Source organism: Pteropus vampyrus, unplaced genomic scaffold, assembly GCF_000151845.1.
Source record: "Pteropus vampyrus isolate Shadow unplaced genomic scaffold, Pvam_2.0 Scaffold200, whole genome shotgun sequence".
Lineage (NCBI taxonomy): Eukaryota > Metazoa > Chordata > Mammalia > Chiroptera > Pteropodidae > Pteropus > Pteropus vampyrus.
The window spans coordinates 2,624,796-2,639,205 of record NW_011888981.1 but is presented as its reverse complement, the minus strand read 5'-3'; the positions used below and the strand labels follow the sequence as shown (position 1 = coordinate 2,639,205).

Sequence of the window (14,410 nt, the reverse complement as noted above, 5' to 3'; positions counted from 1 at the left end):
CTGTGATCAAATTTCTCATTTTTATTTGAACCTCCATTAAGAGTCTATTAGAAAAGGGACCCACGCTACCTGTCATTTATTTTGACTGAGCTACTTGGGGCACTTTCTAGTTGGCATCTTTGAAAGTGGTTAAATACAGACCATATCTGTTTATATAAAGGAAGGCAGTGTATTTTTACAGAACATTTATAAACTATACATCTGTTTATTTAGAATTTTTCTCATTATGTAGATGATATATGCAGGTGCACAATTCTGCGAACATACTAAAAACATCATACACTGTAAATAGGTGAATTGCATGGTACATAAATTATATCTCAGTGAAATTGCTATGATAATTTTATTAACCAGTATCAGCGCAATAATTTAAATAAATAAATAAATTCTCTATGAACAAAAAATTTAAATGAAAAAAACATATGGTCATTGTATAAAACTTAGCAAATGCAGAAAGGCAAAAAAGATGAGGTATAATCTCATTCAAAGATATTTATATCTTATGAATATTTTACGGTCTGTGTAGAATTTTGAATTCTGCTTTTTGTAACTTAATACTATATGTAAGCATTTTACATCTCGTTCGTGCTTTTCAAAATTATTTTTAAAAGACTACATAACATTCCGGCATATTGCTATATCACCATTTACTTCCTGTTCTTCAGGTGTTGAATGAGCATATTTTTTCCCAACTTCTCATCATTATGTGAAAAAAAAAACAATCTCATTTTTTAAAAAAAGAAACCTATATCTGAATTTTAGGATTACTTCTTTATTCACAGAAGTAGAATTATGGATAAGATGGTCTGAATTTTTTTTACTGTTTTGATAGGACACTAAATTTTAACTTTTAAAATGTATGTTTATTTTACAAGGTTTAATATTTTTGACGCTTGTTTTCTTTAATAATTCTCCAAACACTTCTAATTATTAAATTTATTTCATTAACAAGTAATATACCTTAATATAATCTTAATTATGTAATTATAACTTCTAATGAACAATTAAACATTTATATTTCCTATTTTGTAAATTTATGTCACTATCTTTTCCTATTTATCAAATTGAAGAATCTCTCACCGGCGGTAGGGAGTTCACAGACATCTGAAATTTGGTGCCTTTCTTCTTTCATACAACAGAATACCAGCCAGTCCCGGTGGAGCATATAAAGTAGACCCATCTTCCTTTTCTCTTGGTCCTTTTCCTCCTGGTCCACATCCACAGCTTTCCTAACCACTCCTTAAGCCAGGCATCTCAGACCAAATTAAACATGAGAATCTTCTGAGAGGTATTATTTCTTTCCTCATACACAGAGTTAATGGTGGACGAAGGTCTCAAACGTTAAAAGTCATTGTTCATCTTTATTTAATGGCTATATCTAGTTTATTGCCACGTCCTGTGGTGTGCCTTTTTTCTTCTCAGCGTGCCTGCTTCTTTTTATCGGCTTATTCATGAAAACTCTTGTAATCCATCCTTCCTATTCCAAATTCGTTTGTCATTACTGCTTTATTTAACTTGCATTATCTGAGCCGTCCAAATTGATGTCACAACTGCCCTAGGAATATTCTGTGCTTTGCAACCTTAGATAATTAATCTCAGATTTCCAGACCTCATGTCATCCCTAATATTCAGGGATTGGACTCTCTAGGTGGATAATGCTCAGAGTAAACTCATGTTGAATGAATGACTCATTACCATTCCCTTATTCTTGGCCATTGGCATCTCAGCTGAGGCTGCTGCTCTCTAATAGGTCTCCCTAGCACTCCAGAATTCACATCATCAATTGACGCCACTCCTAGGAACATTCATATTTTTCAGTCTGTGAGGCTCTCTGCTGAGCTGCTGCAGAAACTTCTCTTCATCCTTCTTTCCTTCCTCCAGTGCATCAAGGAGCCAACATGTTCCAGGCACTGTTTTCAACTGCAGATATTACTGAGAGGCTGTGATCTTTCAGAGCATTTTGATTCCTTGAAAGAGATGTAAACCTGCAACAGATAATTATAGATAATAAACTACCAAGTGATGAAGGATAATGTCATCAGTGATGCCACATACCCCTGACGTTGTGAAGACTAGGGTTCTTCACCTCTGTGCTATTCTTTCCAAAAGCCTGTAACTCAAGTCTAATCATGAAAAAAATATCAGGCAGATCCAGACTGGGGACATTCTACAGGATTCTGGCTCATACCCTCAAGACAAAACAAGAAAACAAGAAACACAAGGAAAGACTGAGGAGACAAGACGCTTAAGTGTAATGTGGTGCCCTGAATTGGAATCTGGAACAAAACAATGACATAAATGGAAAATGTGGTGAAATCCGAATAAAATCCAGAGTTTAGTTTTGTTTTGTTTTGTTTTGTTTTTTAAGTAATATATTAGATTGTGGGTTGGACACTCAGAGGCTGTGTGAGCTTAGACAAGTTCTCTTCACTAAGCCTTACTTGCTCATCTGCAAAAAAACAACAATAATGGTACCTACTGGGGTTGATGTCAGGATTACATAAGATAATACAGAAACAGAGGTAGTACATGGAGAATGAGAGTGTAAGGGCAGATCATGTCGCATTGTAGCTGGTAATGTTATTTGCCAAATAATAAACATGTACAAAGTTCTATTAAGGCCAAGAAGCATGTGACTAATTCTGCTTGCGTGCTTCTGAGAGACCCTCACAGAGGTGTTGCCATTTGAACTTGGTTTTAAATTATTGAATACAAAGGGGAGAAAAACTTAGCAGGCAGTGAAAACAGCATATGTCAAAGCTTGGAGGTGGGAAAGGGCTGTTACCCCCACTTGCTGTTTAACCTTACCCTGTACTCTGAGTCTCCTGTGGTCATTCCATTGCAGTCTGGATTGAAACCTACATACACTATCTGTTTCCTCACTCTCCAAGAAAAGCCCTTCCTTTTTACAATAATAAATTATGTAACATTCTTTTTCTTTAATTATTTCATAATCTTTCCCAACCACATCAGCTCACAGATGTCAGATTCTTCCCAGGTCATAAATCTGTCCCTTATTTAACATTCTTGCAACTCTGCCCATCACACCTTTCTGATAGTCCTAAATATTGTCTTTGTTTTCACCTCACTAAATGTACTGATGACTTTTTTCAGGTTGTAAATACATGATCTAATGTATTAATTCATTTCTACTTGTTTCTTTGTAGATTTTGTATCTATGTCTTTGTATGTCCCTATATCTGTACACTATAGTACTGTATGTGCTAAATTTATGAATAAGTAGAGATAGTCTCTATTTTAACTCTGAGCTGGACTTGTCATAGTAATATGTGTAAAAAGTCCCTTAAATATCTTTCACAGAGAATGATATTTTATATTTCTCTCTTGGCACAAAAGAGAGAAGACATTCATCCCGTGTGCCTCGTTTTTTGGAAAGCTTTCTTTTGTCATAGGGAGTTTGTCCCTCATCTGAAAAGAAAAACGCCTTTTTATCTATAGAACTAAACTTTCTCCGTTACCCTTGGTTGTTTAAGTGCCCAAAGATCACCCTATTCAAGATAACTGTATTGCCTCAAGTTATTCCAAATGTGTATGTCATTACTTATAATGAATTACTTCTGACATTCTTCCCAATATAAATGAGTAACTTATGTAAGATGTCTGGCTCATCCTGACGGTACTTGGAATGGAGGGTATATTCTTGCAGCAGACATCTTCGCATGGGAAAGCTTAATTTGTCATCTTCTTTGAGAAAGTCAAAAAGAGTCCAAGGCACTAAAAATGTCAGACATTACATGAGATCTAACCAGATACGTGAACTGTTGTTGGTCTGAAGTTCTTCAACGGAGAGATTGCTAGTATTTTATAGAATGTGCTGAAAGAAAATATGATGTAGGCTATTCTTTGCTGTCGACCACTCCTAAAGCTAATGGACTTAGAGTGTGTTGGAAGGACATAAAATAGTTCTTAAAATGAAATCCAGCTTGCTTTTTAATTTCTGTTGGCAGTCAGTAGTTGGTAGCCAGGACTTATTTATAAATTAACGGGATCAATAACACAATAAGTGAAACAAAGGTTTCTAGTAAACTACTTTCTGCATAAAATTAAATAAATAAGAAACAAATTCCTGAATTCCAATTACATTAATAGTTTATGTAAGCTTTTTCAGGACATATGGGATAACCCAAGACCTTGTTTATATCAGGATAAAAATTCAAAAGGTTAATGCCTCATGAGAGATTAAGAAATGCAACTTTGCTCAGGAAACAGGTAATTGTCAGTAATACTTGAGGGGAATGACTGTGCAGTTAATCGAATCCTCCTGGAAAAAACTTTTAGATGCATTTTAAATAAGATGTTTTTGGAAGAAAACAATAGTCAGACATTGATCATTAAGACATGGTTTTCTTAAAACAAATTCTGCTCTTTTTAGATTACGGCTCCTTTCTCCCCCTCTGAGTCTAGGGCTGGTATGATTTTCATCTGTTCAAGAAAGAATTATCTGATTAGATCAGACCAACCTAATGGCCAAATAAAAACAATTAGAAAACTAACCACTTATACCATAAGTGCTTTCAAGTTACTGATGAGTCCAATTCTTTCTACATTTGTATAAATTGTATACATGACATTTTTTAGAACACTTATAAAGGATTATATTTTCTCAGTCAATAAGTTTATGTTTAATCAAGGCATTTAAAAAACTTCTCACCACTTTTTCCTTTGGCATTCCAGCAGCTGTCATCATGATATCATTTTGCTTAGCTTTCCTTGTTTCTTTGAAAATAAGTTCAGTGTCTTTTAATACAAGTGTTTGACCTTATGCTTTTCAGCATCTTCTAAATACAGTGGAAATGTCTATTCCTCTCTATAACTGCCTATATTTTGGTTTTATTTTTTTAATTCTTGGTAGAGTTTTTATTCTGTCTTCTTTCCTGAAACTCTACAGGTCTACAAACTGCCAGATCATCCTTATTTTATACTTGAGGTTCTGTCTTCTGTTTTCAACTCTAAAAGATTTCATATTGTGTATGCTCTATCTAAAGTATGAGAGAGATGGTGAAGGGCTTGATGTTATATTAAAAGTAGCTTTTACTTGCTCGTAAATTTGTCTGTCTGTAACAATTTCCATTCTATAGTTCAGCATACTGAGGTTTATATGAGGAACACTAGTGGGCTGAATCATACTAAAATTTATGAAGTCTCATATAGGAAATACTATTGTTTTTGTAATCCTTACCCCAGGATGCATTGTAGAGAGTGATGCATTCTCCTGAGTAGTTTTTTTTTTCCTTTGTTTATAAAATTTTTTCTTGTTGTGTCTAATGCCTAAAAAGGCCAACATGGAAATGGAAGACTCTGAAGGCAGTAGCTTGGTTTGTGATCCCAGAGTTGAACTAAATGGGTCTTCTAGATATGACCTTATTTATAACAGTTGTCATTGTTTGTGTTTACAGATATTGATGAATGTCAGCAAGGGAACCTATGCATAAATGGACAGTGCAAAAACACCGAGGGCTCCTTCAGGTGTACCTGTGGGCAGGGGTACCAGCTGTCAGCAGCAAAAGACCAGTGTGAAGGTAGGAGTGTGACACCGTGCACTACTGTGATTTCAGACACTTGGCCTGAAAAATTGTGCACTCAGTAAAATGAGTGTGTCTTTGAGAAACTACAAAGATATTGATTGCTTTATAGTTCCAGAAAGCAAAGGACTTAAACTTAGGTCAGGAAAGTCAATAAAACAGGATGAGAAAAGTTTAAATTTGAAAAATATGGTGTTAGTGATCAGTAGATGGGCATTAATATTAGGAAGAAAAATTATGGCTCCCTGTAACTCCTTACTACAGAAACTCAATTCTATTAAATTCATTTAGAAGTTTTACATACTAGGATTTCAGCAGTTAGGTCATTGTATCGACCTGTTTTCCTGTGGAATGTTAATGACCCGAGTTTTTGTGTGTATTTAGCTTTTTAAATTTCTTCCTTTTAAAAAATAAATCACTAAAGAAGACTTTACAGCAAGACTGAAATAAATATATCCCATTCCTACAGGTGATAGTGAGGATTTTGGGTCACGATGGGGTTGAACTTAGACTTTAAAATTTTTTTCATTGAAATTTATACAAAAATTACTTCACTTCTCAATAAATATATGCATCTTGAGCTTCAAGGTATTATGGTATCAACTGTGATTTTCAAGAATACAACTGTATTCTTGAAAAGAAATGTCATTTAAATATCATTTAAGTAAGAACAGAATACACTATACAAGATCAGTTTTATTATAAGGAAACAAATCATATCCATGTTTATATATAAACTTTGAATATTTGATAAGTAAAAAGGTCTCCTGAGATGGTGTTATTAGAGACAATATATGAGATCTACCAATATTATTATAACCTTCCCCAATTATCCCTTTGTGGAATGTAGAAGGTCTTTACAATATCTGTTCTAAAAGTGGAGAATATTAGAACACACACCAGCACACTCATATACACAGATAAGTAATCGGTTCTAGATTCTGAGTCCTTCTCAGAGTTTTATACTTTTATAACTCCTGACCTCAGTTAGCTAAGCATTTATCAAATGCTTACCGTGCAGAGAAAACTACAATGTATAATAAGAGACAAAGTCTACACATAGTGTAATAAGCTCATAATATTCATGGTCTTTTCCTTTGAAGAGCCTGCGATATGCAGAACCACCCACCAGGTGATCAGTAGGGCAAACCAATCTTAGGTACGAAATGCTGTGATAATCAAAATAATGGGGACAGCGATGGTGCGGGGTCCCTGTGGAAACTGATGTTTGTGTTTACTTATAAAATCACATTGCCAAAAGCAGATAAATATACTTAAACATTATAAACAAAGCCTATTAATAAACATGAATTGAATGCCTGCTAATTGTAATACACTAGGTTATGTAAGAAGGAATAAAGGCTGCAGTAGACATAATCCCTGTCCTCAGGAAACTTAAAAGCTAATGATGAACATTAAATTAATGATGAATAATTGAACTCTAATAATGAAGTCTGATTTAATTGAATACATGTAGTATACTATTGTTCTTTTTGTATGTGGATATGATGCATGTATGCGTGTGACCCTGAGTTCAGGACTATGATTCTAGAATGAATAATCTCTAAACCAAGTATATGTAGATTAAGGAAGAGAGATTCTTTGGCAATTTAGACATCAACTGGGCTGAGAGGAGGGAATGGCCATTAGGTTTGGCCAGAAAATCATTGTTATTGAAAGAGATGGAACCGGAACACTGATTATTAGGGGGCTGACATGTAAATTAGTGAAAAAGAAATGACTTGTGTGTGATGAAGCTTTCGATCAGGGGTCAGAGTCAGCAGTCTGATACTTAATGAACAGGTAATGCTAGTTTCCAGTAAAACTTTATATCCAGTAACAGGCACTGAGCTGTAGTGGACTGCCCTCTGCATTAGACTATTATATACATAAGTGTTTTAAATTCAGTGTTATCATCGAATCTATAAAAGAAATCTAAGAAGTTTAGTAGAGGCTTACAGATTACAGCAGAGTATTTGCCAATTATTAGTGAACAGTGGAATAAATATATATAGGTCCTTAACACATTGATTAAAATTTTAAATTCATCTGGACTTTTTCCTTATTGGGGGATTAATGATTTTTTTACTAAAGATCAGTTTAATTCACACAATGAAAAATCTAATCTAAGTTAATTATAAACAAGATAGCTTATAGACTCATTTTTCATGAATAATTAAAAATGTTTGTAAAGCACTATTTTTCCAGTTTCCTTCTCATCTCTTGCTCATAGATATTGATGAATGCCAGCACCAGCATCTCTGCACTAATGGGCAGTGCAGGAACACAGAGGGCTCCTTCCGCTGTGTTTGTGACCAGGGTTACAGAGCATCCGCCCTTGGGGACCACTGTGAAGGTGAGAATTGCTCCTGATTTCAGAATCAGAAATCAGGAAAGGCCAGAATCAGAGGGATATCTGGGAGTTATCCAAGTGTCTGTCCTCTAACCCAGTCTTCTGACTTTGCAGTTGAGGACGTTGGGTGCCTGCAAATATTTTCCCCATGATCACACAAATGATACAAAGAAGGGAGTGAAATTGAGGTTTTCTTTGTATCGCTTGGAGCTGTTTTTTTGGAAGAATTGTGCCAGCCGAAGGGGTAAAGAACCAGTTTAACTTTTCTCAGCTGTAGAGGGTTTGTCTTGGGTATATAGTTCTGAACTGTAACACCTTACTTATACAGGACCAGTATCCAAATATTCCACGTAAGTAAATCTAAGTTAATTTTCCAGATAACTGGAACGTTTTTAAGAGCCAAACTTTAATTCAATTTTGAGCTTTTTGCATAAAATATTTCTAAAAGACATCCCATGTATACAGCATTATTCAATCGTTAACCACTATTTTTTTTTTTACCATGTTCGAGGATGCTTTAGTTTTTAATTTAACTTAATGGGGTGTCATTGGTTAATACATTATATAGGTTTCAAGTGCAGAGCTCTCTAATACACCATCTGTATACCGTATTGTACTCGCCACCCAAAGTCTAGTCTCCTTTCGTCACCATATATTTGACTGTCTGTTGTTAACCAGTTTTTCGCTACCTGCCATGGGTCGGAACCTCTTTGAGGTGGTCAGGGCTGCTGAACCAGTCTGTCACCCGTCTGTCACTTGTGAATTCTCTCTGTAATAGTTTTTTTCCAGCTCATCTGATGGTTTGCTGAATTTAGACCCTGTCAGTTGTGAAACCAGAATGCGGCAGGTCTGTGCCCCACATGGAGAGTTAAGAGTTCCTGAGTGAGGGACTGAACCCCACCGGAAGTGGATGGTTTTGTAGCCCATATTTTAATGGCCCCAGCTACTTTTTTGCCTCCCAGTCCCAGTCGGTTGGGAAGGATCCACTGTACTTTATAGCCTCCTGCTTCTCTGACCAGAGAACTTGACACAAGCAGTCACAGGCTTTCCGGAGGGCAGCGTTGGCGGTCTCAGGAGCTGTGAAGTCTACATTATCAAGGAATCAGTAAATCATCTTCTGACACCAGTTGAAAAGTTGTAATCGACATACCTATTGAAAAATAAGCAAATGGTCAACGAGTGATTAATCAGTGTAATAAAATTTGATGGTATGAAAAACCATGTTTGGAGAACATATGAGTAAATGTGAATGATCCAGCATAGTGGCATTCCAAGGTGGGACAGGCAGTCTTGGGGGGAGCCAGTCATGGAAGAACCTGTTGTGGAAATAAATGAGAGGCAAGGCACCTCTAAGGCACTGAAGTCCTTCTGCCCCAATCCTGGCCTGGCCAAGGGGTGGCCGTGCCTCTGACTAAGTCCAGGGAAATGGGTCCTCATTAGAGGGCATGTTCCTCTGTTTTGGCTGTTTTTATGTATAACCATCTTATCAGAAGTCCAAGATTTTTACTCTAAAAATATCTGTTCCATGAAAAGTCAAACAAAAACTTTTTAGCCAACTTGCTCGTCATTATTAATATATATGTTTATAAGATACTGTTACATTCCAGGCGAAAGCTTCTTTTGGAGTTGTATAATTGGCGCTTTTTTTTTCATAAAGTCAAGGCTAATTTCCCTACTGTTGTAGGTTAGAAATAGGACTGGAGTCTACCCAAGTAAGTCAGAATTCCCTTGAAACTATATTAGCACTTCAGCCTGCTAATTCGCAACTGGTACTATTTCTGATCCTCCCCAGTGGTATTTAGCTGTAATTAGCTGAGCTATGACTGTTTACATGCCTCTCACAGCTGTGGAAAGAAGAGCCATCTTTCTTGTTGGCTTTCATATTTACATGTGTAATTTTCCTCTAATAGCTCTGGCAAAGACCTTGTTTTCTTACAGTGTTATTCTGCAGTCCTGCTGCTGGCCTTCTCCTAGAGTCAGAATCCCAGGCGTTGTGTTCATGTCTGTGTGTTCCGCACTCCAGCATGCTCAGTAGCCACTTAGTCTGTGATAATGAGGTTACCTCAGCTGTCCTGGTATTAGCGGTCTTGGGTCTCAACCTTCAAAGGCTCTGCCTCTGACTTGTTCCCCTTCCAGGCACAATCTCTGATTCCATGCCTACTGTGTAGCACCTTCCCCAGCCCCGCACTGTGGTTGCTGCCTACTAATTCCTTGAAAAACCTGAGAAAAAGATTCCTGATTTCCTCTGTCTTCCTGCGGCTTCTCTCTTTTGGTCCTTTGTGGACCAAATCAAAAAGGTGGGAAAAAGTGATAGTATTTCTTTCCTTGTCAGAATCATTCATTTATACATTCATTCAACAAATATTTACCGAGTGCTAAATATGTCCCAGGCAACATTATAGGCACAGGACATACAGTAATCAACCAAACAGACAAAAATTCCTACCCTCATAGAGCTTACATTCTAGTGACAGAGATAACAATAAACATGAGTAAGCAAAATATATAATTTGTTAAATGGCAATAAATGTTATGGAGGAAACATAAAAGCAGTGTGTAGAGAGAGTGCTGAGGGAGGGAGGATAGTGATTTTTAAATAAGGAGGCAAGCAGGGGCCTCCCTGAAATGATGACATTTGATTATTTAGAGGAAGGGCATTTCGTTCAAAGGAATAGCATATGCAGAGGCCCCGAGGGAGCAGGCCTTGTGGAAGGCATTAGCAGCTGACTTGGACAGTTTAAACTTGTGATGCCTATAATGAATATTCGAATGAAGATACATGAAAGGCAGTCACACCTATGTATTTGGAATTCAGAGGGGAGTTCTGGGCTGGGAGTCATCCACATAGAGACACTGTTTAAAGCCATTAAATTGTAAGACATCACCAACGGAGTGAGGTAGTTAGAAGAAAGAAGTGATCCAAAGATAGTCCTGGGTCCTACAATATTGAGAAGTGAGAGGATGGGTGGGAATAAGCAAGGAGATTTGAGGGGAAAGTGACACGTGGGGAAGGAGGAAAACCAGAATCCAAGAGAGGAAGGTATTTCAAAGAGGAGGGAGTGATGAGCTGTGTCAAACATGGCTGCTATGCATGGAGAGGACTAGAAATTGACCATGGCAAGGTGGAGGTGACTGGTGACTTTGACAAACACAGTGTTAGTGGAGGGGTGATCAGGATTGACTATTGCTTAAAGCCTGTTGCCCACGTCCTAGAAGTTATCTGTCTTTCACACCACCCTGGGTGGCAATGAAAGACAGTCCCATGTTGGGCTCTTTTAATGTTCAACTTTTTTTTCTTTTTCCTTTTGAAGATAGAGGTCTTGCAAAAAAAAAAAAAAATTAAACTTAACCAGTCTCTAACATAATGCACTAAGTTTAAAAGTCTGCACAATTATTTTTGAACACTTAATGTTTCTTTTTCCTCACATTCATTATTTCTCTCAGATTTTGGAAAATGAATGAAAATCAAATTATTTTAAAGTGGTATCAACAAAGCTGATGTGCTTCACAACATTGAGGCAAACATCTCAGGGAACGAAGTGTTCCTCTAGTTGCTGAAAGTCATGTTCTCAGGATTCTCCTCGATCTTTTTTTGAATCGAGATGCTAATAACCAAATATGCCTTTTCTTCACTATCTCAGTTTCCTACAGAGCAAAGAAATAAAGGTAGATCTAGTAACCGACCTGCTACTTAACACCCATTAGAATAGGCATGGGGCCGCGGGAATAAATGTGAATCAGCTGGAACTTTCATGCCCTGCCAGTGGGAGTGTAAAGTGGTACAGCCACTTTAGAAAACAGTTTCTTCAAAAGTTAAAGCTGCTATGTCACCCAGCCATTCCACTCCTAGGAGTTTACTCAAGGAAAATAAAAGCAGATGTCACACACAGACTTAGGCATGAATGTGTATAGAAACTTTATTCATAATAGCCAAAATGCAATACTCCAAATACTCATCAAAAGGTGAATGGGTAAACAGATTATGGGACATTCAGGCAATGAAGAGGAGCGAGCTATCTACACAACAGTTTGGATGAATCTCAAAAACACTATGCTGTGCAGAAGCAGCCAAACAGAAGGGGCACAAGGAAACCTTTTGGGGCTCTGGAAAGGCCTATACCTTTCTTTTTGTTAATGATTGGTCCAGTTTATTAATTTAGTCCATGTTCTATGGCACAAATTCATAAACAATAGACTAGAATTTATCCCCATTTGGTACAATCACTGTTCAAAATCATGAAATTAGCAGGCGGTTGGGGCTTAAGAATTATTTTCACAGAATCTATATCTAAAAGCCTATTGTCAACTTTGGTTCCACTTTTAGAAATCTTGATATACCAAGGGTCAGTTAACTGGCAAATAAAACTTTTGTTGGCATATTCAGACTTTGTAGGAGACACTAAGTTCTCCATGCTGTTATCTGTCTTAGCTGTGCATGGTCATTACTGTCTCTTTTATGGCAGTTATGACACCCAAGGCCATTAGGTTAATAAGAAATGGAGATTTTTAAGGTCAGATTGGAAGAAGAATCAAAAGAAAACATTGCCAAGCTTTATACCTGGCACTACGGCATGACAACCTTACAAAGATATCTCATCAGTTCCTTTAAAAAAATGACTGCATTTGCAATGACTGAAGACCCCAGTAGTGGATCTCAACAGATATGGATACAGAAATGCCTATAACTTGTTTATGATTATGATTATAAGAATATCTACATTTGTCAAAACTCATTGAAATAGACTTTTTAAATGCATTTTATTGTATGTAAATTATACTTCAGCGAAGTCAGAAAAACACACTAAAGTAAAAGTGATAACCCACCTCAGTGGTGATAAAGTCACATCAGCTATGTTTTATGTTTTAGGATTAATATTCAGAAACATTTTAAATCTGGATGAACATCATAATAACTTGCTACAGAAGTCGATTGATTGATTAGGGTCTTTGAAAATTTAATTCAACGCCCCCTTATATTGAACCAGACAATGAGAATTAGAGAGATTGCAACAGTCTCCATATTTACTTCCTCCTGGAGCTTCTCATATGTTTTAGCAGCAATCATAATTATTTGCAAGAAATGTCACAATATGCCAAATTCTGAGAGAACAAAGAAGGTTTTGTTTCTTAGCTTTCTTCAGTGTTAATAATTTAAATCCTGCACAGACAACAGAAGAGGGACCCGTGGAGTGTGTTATGAATAATGAGCTCTGACTAGGAGTAAATGTGGTACTAACCAGCCCTCTGGAGAGAGCTGCCTAGTGTTCATGCAGTGAGGGGGGTCATTAATTGTCTCACATGCTCATAGTCAAAACTCATTACTGGTTACGTAAACCATTTTTAGTTGCACATATGCTATAAATATATACATTAAAAAATCCAGGCAACATCAAACCTGTTTGTGACAGCTGCTAAGTCAGTGACTTCAACCAGGCTTTGATCTTGCTGAATCTCTTTCTGCCAAAAGCCTCTCTTCTCCCTCCCCCACGTTCCATCCTGCTGTCAAGACTCTATAAGTAAATTTTTTTGTTACATCAGGCCATCCTTCTTTGCCCTTTATGATTTCTCTAAATTCATGTGATACCTGAAGTTGGTACTATTCTTTTGACAAGTAATTATATTTTGGCAGTTCTTATGTTAAATTGTTTTAGGTTTCTAAAACAATTTAGTATTTCATGAATTTATTTTTATGAATAGAAATTTTTTTGAACAATCATGTCTCTTTAGGGGCAGGGACCATGCCAAATGCTTTTAAAATTTTTTCTATAATACATAAAACAAGATCTTGTATAAAGAGGTGCTCGAGATATTCTTAACAATACATGTTTAAAGAATATTTTTATTCTTTATCATCACCAAGAGTATAGCTTAGTAAATTATTCTTTGTTACAGAATTTTGACTTTTCCTCTTCCAGTTAATTTCATTTGATGTTAAAATTTCATTTTATATATTGTTGAAAATGAAAATCCTTTCAAAATGTTTCATTTTTGAAAAGCTCTAAAAGTTAAAAAGCTGTCATTTATTTAAAATCACGTGTTATGAGTGATGTAAAACAATGTACATTTATGTGAGTTTTGTGTGTAAAGGCAAAGAAAAGTACCTAATTGTTTAAGATACAGTCTATCTAATCTAAAATTTTTAAATTTTATTTCTAGATATCAATGAATGCTTGGAAGACAGTGGTTTTTGCCAGGGAGGATACTGCGTCAATACAGAAGGGTCCTATGATTGTACTTGTCCTGATGGATTCCAGCTAAATGACAATAAAGGATGTCAAGGTACTTCTCTCTCCTTCTTTAAGTCATAATTTATATATTTCTTCAGTTCTTGATGCTTCCTGATGATGATCTGTGGTTTTACCACTTGCTTGATATGTAAATGAGCTTAGACCATTTGTATTGTTAAAATATCTTTCTTGGGGCCACGTCAAGTACAAGTAGTTCTCCTTTGCAAGGCTCCTTGGTATTAACTGAAACCTGTGTGCGTTAGAACTGTGGCCTTGCTTTGCATGCT

General features: G+C 36.4%; 1 protein-coding gene across 17 annotated transcripts in view; it reads left to right on the top strand.

The window, feature by feature from the left end:
* LTBP1 (latent transforming growth factor beta binding protein 1) overlaps window positions 1-14,410 on the top strand; it is a 359,100-nt gene that overhangs the window by 272,091 nt on the left and 72,599 nt on the right. For all 17 annotated transcript variants that reach the window (XM_023537808.1, XM_023537810.1, XM_023537807.1 and 14 more), the window contains 3 exons: window positions 5,418-5,540; window positions 7,777-7,899; window positions 14,053-14,175. In XM_023537808.1, the coding sequence (XP_023393576.1) occupies window positions 5,418-5,540; window positions 7,777-7,899; window positions 14,053-14,175 (369 nt within the window). The remainder of the gene's footprint in view (window positions 1-5,417; window positions 5,541-7,776; window positions 7,900-14,052; window positions 14,176-14,410) is intronic.